Below are 7,500 nucleotides of genomic sequence, written 5' to 3'. Positions count from 1 at the left end.
ACCCAGCACTGAGCACACAGACACTGATCACTAACCCAGCACTGAGCACACAGACACTGATCACTAACCCAGCACTGAGCACACAGACACTGATCACTAACCCAGCGCTGGGACACTGCTCACTAACCCAGCGCTGGGACACTGCTCACTAACCCAGCGTTGAGACACTGATCATTAACCCAGCGCTGAGACACTGATCACTAACCCAGCACTGAGCACACAGACACTGATCACTAACCCAGCACTGAGCACACAGACACTGATCACTAACCCAGCGCTGAGCACACAGACACTGATCACTAGCCCAGCGCTGAGACACTGATCACTAACCCAGCACTGAGCACACAGACACTGCTCACTAACCCAGCGCTGAGACACTGATCACTAACCCAGCACTGAGCACACAGACACTGATCACTAACCCAGCGCTGAGACACTGCTCACTAACCCAGCGCTGAGACACTGATCACTAACCCAGCACTGAGACACTGCTCACTAACCCAGCGCTGAGACACTGATCACTAACCCAGCACTGAGCACACAGACACTGATCACTAACCCAGCGCTGAGACACTGCTCACTAACCCAGCACTGAGCACACAGACACTGATCACTAACCCAGCGCTGAGACACTGATCACTAACCCAGCGCTGAGACACTGCTCACTAACCCAGCACTGAGCACACAGACACTGATCACTAACCCAGTGCTGAGACACTGATCACTAACCCAGCACTGAGACACTGCTCACTAACCCAGCGCTGAGACACTGCTCACTAACCCAGCACTGAGCACACAGACACTGATCACTAACCCAGTGCTGAGACACTGATCACTAACCCAGCACTGAGCCGAAACATGCTGCTCACTAACCCAGCGCTGAGACACTGCTCACTAACCCAGCGCTGAGACACTGCTCACTAACCCAGCACTGAGACACTGCTCACTAACCCAGCACTGAGCACACAGACACTGATCACTAACCCAGCGCTGGGACACTGCTCACTAACCCAGCGCTGGGACACTGCTCACTAACCCAGCGCTGGGACACTGCTCACTAACCCAGCACTGAGACACTGCTCACTAACCCAGCGCTGAGACACTGATCACTAACCCAGCACTGAGCCGAAACATGCTGCTCACTAACCCAGCGCTGAGACACTGCTCACTAACCCAGCACTGAGCACACAGACACTGATCACTAACCCAGCGCTGAGACACTGCTCACTAACCCAGCGCTGAGACACTGCTCACTAACCCAGCGCTGGGACACTGCTCACTAACCCAGCACTGAGACACTGCTCACTAACCCAGCGCTGAGACACTGCTCACTAACCCAGCGCTGGGACACTGCTCACTAACCCAGCACTGAGACACTGCTCACTAACCCAGCACTGAGCACACAGACACTGATCACTAACCCAGCGCTGAGACACTGCTCACTAACCCAGCACTGAGCACACAGACACTGATCACTAACCCAGTGCTGAGACACTGATCACTAACCCAGCACTGAGCCGAAACATGCTGCTCACTAACCCAGCGCTGAGACACTGCTCACTAACCCAGCACTGAGCACACAGACACTGATCACTAACCCAGCGCTGAGACACTGCTCACTAACCCAGCGCTGAGACACTGCTCACTAACCCAGCGCTGGGACACTGCTCACTAACCCAGCGCTGAGACACTGCTCACTAACCCAGCGCTGGGACACTGCTCACTAACCCAGCGCTGAGACACTGCTCACTAACCCAGCGCTGAGACACTGATCACTAACCCAGCACTGAGCACACAGACACTGATCACTAACCCAGCGCTGAGACACTGCTCACTAACCCAGCACTGAGACACTGCTCACTAACCCAGCACTGAGCACACAGACACTGATCACTAACCCAGCGCTGGGACACTGCTCACTAACCCAGCGCTGGGACACTGCTCACTAACCCAGCACTGGGACACTGCTCACTAACCCAGCACTGAGCACACAGACACTGATCACTAACCCAGCACTGAGCACACAGACACTGATCACTAACCCAGCGCTGAGACACTGCTCACTAACCCAGCGCTGAGACACTGATCACTAACCCAGCGCTGAGCACACAGACACTGATCACTAGCCCAGCGCTGAGACACTGATCACTAACCCAGCACTGAGCACACAGACACTGCTCACTAACCCAGCGCTGAGACACTGATCACTAACCCAGCACTGAGCACACAGACACTGATCACTAACCCAGCGCTGAGACACTGCTCACTAACCCAGCGCTGAGACACTGATCACTAACCCAGCACTAAGACACTGCTCACTAACCCAGCGCTGAGACACTGATCACTAACCCAGCACTGAGCACACAGACACTGATCACTAACCCAGCGCTGAGACACTGCTCACTAACCCAGCACTGAGCACACAGACACTGATCACTAACCCAGCGCTGAGACACTGATCACTAACCCAGCACTGAGACACTGCTCACTAACCCAGCGCTGAGACACTGCTCACTAACCCAGCACTGAGCACACAGACACTGATCACTAACCCAGTGCTGAGACACTGATCACTAACCCAGCACTGAGACACTGCTCACTAACCCAGCGCTGAGACACTGCTCACTAACCCAGCACTGAGCACACAGACACTGATCACTAACCCAGTGCTGAGACACTGATCACTAACCCAGCACTGAGCCGAAACATGCTGCTCACTAACCCAGCGCTGAGACACTGCTCACTAACCCAGCGCTGAGACACTGCTCACTAACCCAGCACTGAGACACTGCTCACTAACCCAGCACTGAGCACACAGACACTGATCACTAACCCAGCGCTGAGACACTGCTCACTAACCCAGCACTGAGCACACAGACACTGATCACTAACCCAGTGCTGAGACACTGATCACTAACCCAGCACTGAGCCGAAACATGCTGCTCACTAACCCAGCGCTGAGACACTGCTCACTAACCCAGCACTGAGCACACAGACACTGATCACTAACCCAGCGCTGAGACACTGCTCACTAACCCAGCGCTGAGACACTGCTCACTAACCCAGCGCTGGGACACTGCTCACTAACCCAGCACTGAGACACTGCTCACTAACCCAGCGCTGAGACACTGCTCACTAACCCAGCGCTGGGACACTGCTCACTAACCCAGCACTGAGACACTGCTCACTAACCCAGCACTGAGCACACAGACACTGATCACTAACCCAGCGCTGAGACACTGCTCACTAACCCAGCACTGAGCACACAGACACTGATCACTAACCCAGTGCTGAGACACTGATCACTAACCCAGCACTGAGCCGAAACATGCTGCTCACTAACCCAGCGCTGAGACACTGCTCACTAACCCAGCACTGAGCACACAGACACTGATCACTAACCCAGCGCTGAGACACTGCTCACTAACCCAGCGCTGAGACACTGCTCACTAACCCAGCGCTGGGACACTGCTCACTAACCCAGCGCTGAGACACTGCTCACTAACCCAGCGCTGGGACACTGCTCACTAACCCAGCGCTGAGACACTGCTCACTAACCCAGTGCTGGGACACTGCTCACTAACCCAGCGCTGAGACACTGATCACTAACCCAGCACTGAGCACACAGACACTGATCACTAACCCAGCGCTGAGACACTGCTCACTAACCCAGCACTGAGACACTGCTCACTAACCCAGCACTGAGCACACAGACACTGATCACTAACCCAGCGCTGGGACACTGCTCACTAACCCAGCGCTGGGACACTGCTCACTAACCCAGCGCTGGGACACTGCTCACTAACCCAGCGCTGAGCAGGTTCAGGTCACCGTGGCATCATGGCTGATTCATCAGGGGACACGACACGAGACGTTATGGAAAGCAGTTTTGAGCTTTAAAAACCTCTCTACTCCACTTCTCCAGTCTCCAGCAGGTGAAATCATACACTGAGCACTGATCTCCTCCCCTGATCACGGTAAGTGTAATCACACACTGAGCACTGATCTCCTCCCCTGATCACGGTAAGTGTAATCACACACTGAGCACTGATCTCCTCCCCTGATCACGGTAAGTGTAATCACACACTGAGCACTGATCTCCTCCCCTGATCACGGTAAGTGTAATCACACACTGAGCACTGATCTCCTCCCCTGATCACGGTAAGTGTAATCACACACTGAGCACTGATCTCCTCCCCTGATCACGGTAAGTGTAATCACACACTGAGCACTGATCTCCTCCTCTGATCACGGTAAGTGTAATCACACACTGAGCACTGATCTCCTCCCCTGATCACGGTAAGTGTAATCACACACTGAGCACTGATCTCCTCCCCTGATCACGGTAAGTGTAATCACACACTGAGCACTGATCTCCTCCTCTGATCACGGTAAGTGTAATCACACACTGAGCACTGATCTCCTCCCCTGATCACGGTAAGTGTAATCACACACTGAGCACTGATCTCCTCCTCTGATCACGGTAAGTGTAATCACACACTGAGCACTGATCTCCTCCCCTGATCACGGTAAGTGTAATCACACACTGAGCACTGATCTCCTCCTCTGATCATGGTAAGTGTAATCACACACTGAGCAGACTGTGTGTCTCTCTCAGGGCTGTGAGCGCCAAAGTATATTGTATATTATATGCACCTATCTTGTACATCTTATTTTATATTGAATTCATTCCTGTCAATCAAATCTTTTGTTCTGGATTAATGTGCGCATAAAGAAGGCAGAAAGGTTTCCCTGTCTTTAGCACATTAGAATGTTCAAGACTGGGACCCACAAGGTCGGTGGTTCAATCCCTGGTGTAACCAGAATAAGATCCGCACAGCCGTTGGGCCCTTGAGCAAGGCCCTTTACCCTGCATTGCTCCAGGGGAGGATTGTCTCCCGCTTAGTCTAATAAACTGTACGTCACTTTGGGTAAGAGCGTCTGCCAAATGCCATTAATGTCATGTAATGTAATAGGTGTGTCTGGAACTAAATCACTAAAGGATGCTATGTGACAGTAAGTTAGACATAATTAGTGATTCAGTTCAACACATTATTATTATTATTTCCGTTCTTTAATAAACAGATGTTTTGGTTTCCCCACACTTCTTTTGGAAAGCTGTTTGTAGAGTAAGAATATTGTGTAGCCAGCCACTTTCAGCGTGACCCAAACCAACAAGAAAACTAGCAAGCAAGCAACTATTGGTCACTACAAGGGTCGCCATGGGGACGATGCCTGCAGGGCTGGTGGCTTGGAGACGGAAGGTGGAACACTGTGGAACCACTGCGGAACCCTGCGGAACACTGCGGAACACTGCATCGCTGCGTGCGACTCTAAAACACCACATCTGGCTGATAATGATCCAGCACAGCGTGTATACACTGCAAATGAAGAAATATGAGTCCTGATTCTGCGGCTTTAATGAGGTTTTGCTGCAAGAATATTGGCTAAACATCATATACAGCTAAGCTATGAACACGTGTGTGCATGTGTGTGTGTGTGTGTGCGTATATGTGTGCATGGCGTGTGCATACATGTGGGTGTACAAAGCTTCAAATGGGCATCTCCACCTGCACTCACAGTAAACAGGAAGTGCATCTCCACCTGCACTCTCAGTAAACAGGAAGTGCATCTCCACCTGCACTCTCAGTAAACAGGAAGTGCATCTCCACCTGCACTCTCAGTAAACAGGAAGCTCCACACAATGTGCTTCCACAGCCTCTCAGCTCCACAAAATGAATCATCAGTTGATATGGCTGCTGGTCTTCCCTCTCCTCCCTTCTTCTGAAATCAGACCCTATTCCTTCACTTCCTCACCCGCTCTTCACCTCTCCGTTCTTCACTCAGGCACTTGCTGTTCTCAGCTCCCATTTCTTAAGGACATGAGTATTAATTGCAGAATACCTATACATTCTATTCATGTATTTTTCACTGAAGTTTAGTTTTGCCGGTGTTTTGTTTGATACAGAAATGACCTTTGAAAGTGAAGTGCCACTTGCACAGAACGCAGTGTTCCAGGATATAGGAGCGTTCCCTCCCCCCCAACACCATTCCCAATGGAGCTCTTTAAATGCCCGCTGCAGCAGGTCAATATTCAGCAAAAAACCCACACGGCCATGCTGAACCAATCAGAGAGAAGCACATTCCCCCCACACGGACATACTGAACCAATCAAAGAGAAGCACATTCCCCCCACACGGCCATGCTGAACCAATCAGAGAGAAGCACATTCCCCCCACACGGACATACTGAACCAATCAGAGAGAAGCACATTCCCCCCACACGGACATACTGAACCAATCAGAGAGAAGCACATTCCCCCCACACGGACATACTGAACCAATCAGAGAGAAGCACATTTCCGCTGGTTTTAATGGTAACTCCAGCGTGTGCGTTTGTGTTCATCTGTGAAACATCCACCTACCTGCAGCCTGGAGAACCAGCTGGAGTGCTGCTTTCGCCTTCTCTACCGGAGTCTGAGAGAGAGGGAGAGAGAGAGGGAGAGGGGGGAGAGAGAGAGAGCACAGCTCAGTAAGAATGGGAAAATCGACGGGACGTTACACACACTGCTGCAGACACAGCAGCCCCTGCTGTAAGAGCAGCTCTGCAGGTAATCTGGCTCTGAAATCTAAACCAGCTGTGAGGAAAACATGTTCATCATGCCGTCTGCCCATCCACACGCAGAGCTGATCACAGAGATAACACTGTGCCCCTCACTGTGTTCCCAAAACCCCCACCAATGTTCTCACAGAGATAACACTGTGCCCCTAACTGTGTTCCCAAAACCCCCACCAACGTTCTCACCAACATTCCCATCAGCATTCCCACCAACATTCTCACCAACACTCCCATCAATATTCCTATCAGCTTTCCCACCAACATTCCCACATACCAACCAATATTCCATTTACTACATTCCCACCAACATTCACATCAAAATTCCCACTGAGATTCTCATCAATTGTACCAAAACCCAAAGAGAGTCCTCAGTGGGGATATCAAAAGCAATATAAGACACAGTACATATATGCCTTCCTTTATATCTACGGTAAAAAATAAAATAGTACATACACTCAGTGAGCACTTTATTAGGTAGACCTGTACACCAGCTTGTTAATTGTTTTAACCAGCCAATCACCTGGCAGCAACTAAGGATTCAGTTGTTTTTCAGACCAAATGACAAAACAGGGAAGAAATGTGATCTAAGTGACATTTTCATGCACAACAGTCTCTAGAGTTTGCAGACAATGGTTCGAAAAACATCCAGTGAGCAGAAGTTCTGCAGGCAGAAACACATTGGTACTGAGAGAGGTCAGAGGAGAAGGGCCAGACTGGTCAAAGCTGACAGGAAGGTGACAGTAACACAAATAACCACACATTACAACAGTGGTATGCAGAAGAGCATCTCAGAACACACAACGTGTCAAAAATTCAAGTGTATAGGCTGCAGCAGCAGAAGACTAAACAATAAGTCTAATAAATACCTAAAAGTGCCCACTG

The 7,500-nt window shown here is 50.8% G+C and overlaps 1 protein-coding gene across 1 annotated transcript in view; it reads right to left on the bottom strand.

Annotated features, from left to right (window-relative positions):
* Positions 1-7,500, bottom strand: part of rsrc1 (arginine/serine-rich coiled-coil 1) — a 163,453-nt gene that overhangs the window by 81,106 nt on the left and 74,847 nt on the right. Inside the window, exon 6 of the mRNA XM_061218149.1 lies at positions 6,425-6,476. Within this exon, the coding sequence (XP_061074133.1) occupies positions 6,425-6,476 (52 nt within the window). The remainder of the gene's footprint in view (positions 1-6,424; positions 6,477-7,500) is intronic.

The sequence above is a fragment of the Conger conger genome, chromosome 13, assembly GCF_963514075.1.
Source record: "Conger conger chromosome 13, fConCon1.1, whole genome shotgun sequence".
Classification (NCBI taxonomy): domain Eukaryota; kingdom Metazoa; phylum Chordata; class Actinopteri; order Anguilliformes; family Congridae; genus Conger; species Conger conger.
Note: the sequence above shows the minus strand (reverse complement) of the source record. Positions and strands in the feature narration are given on the sequence as shown.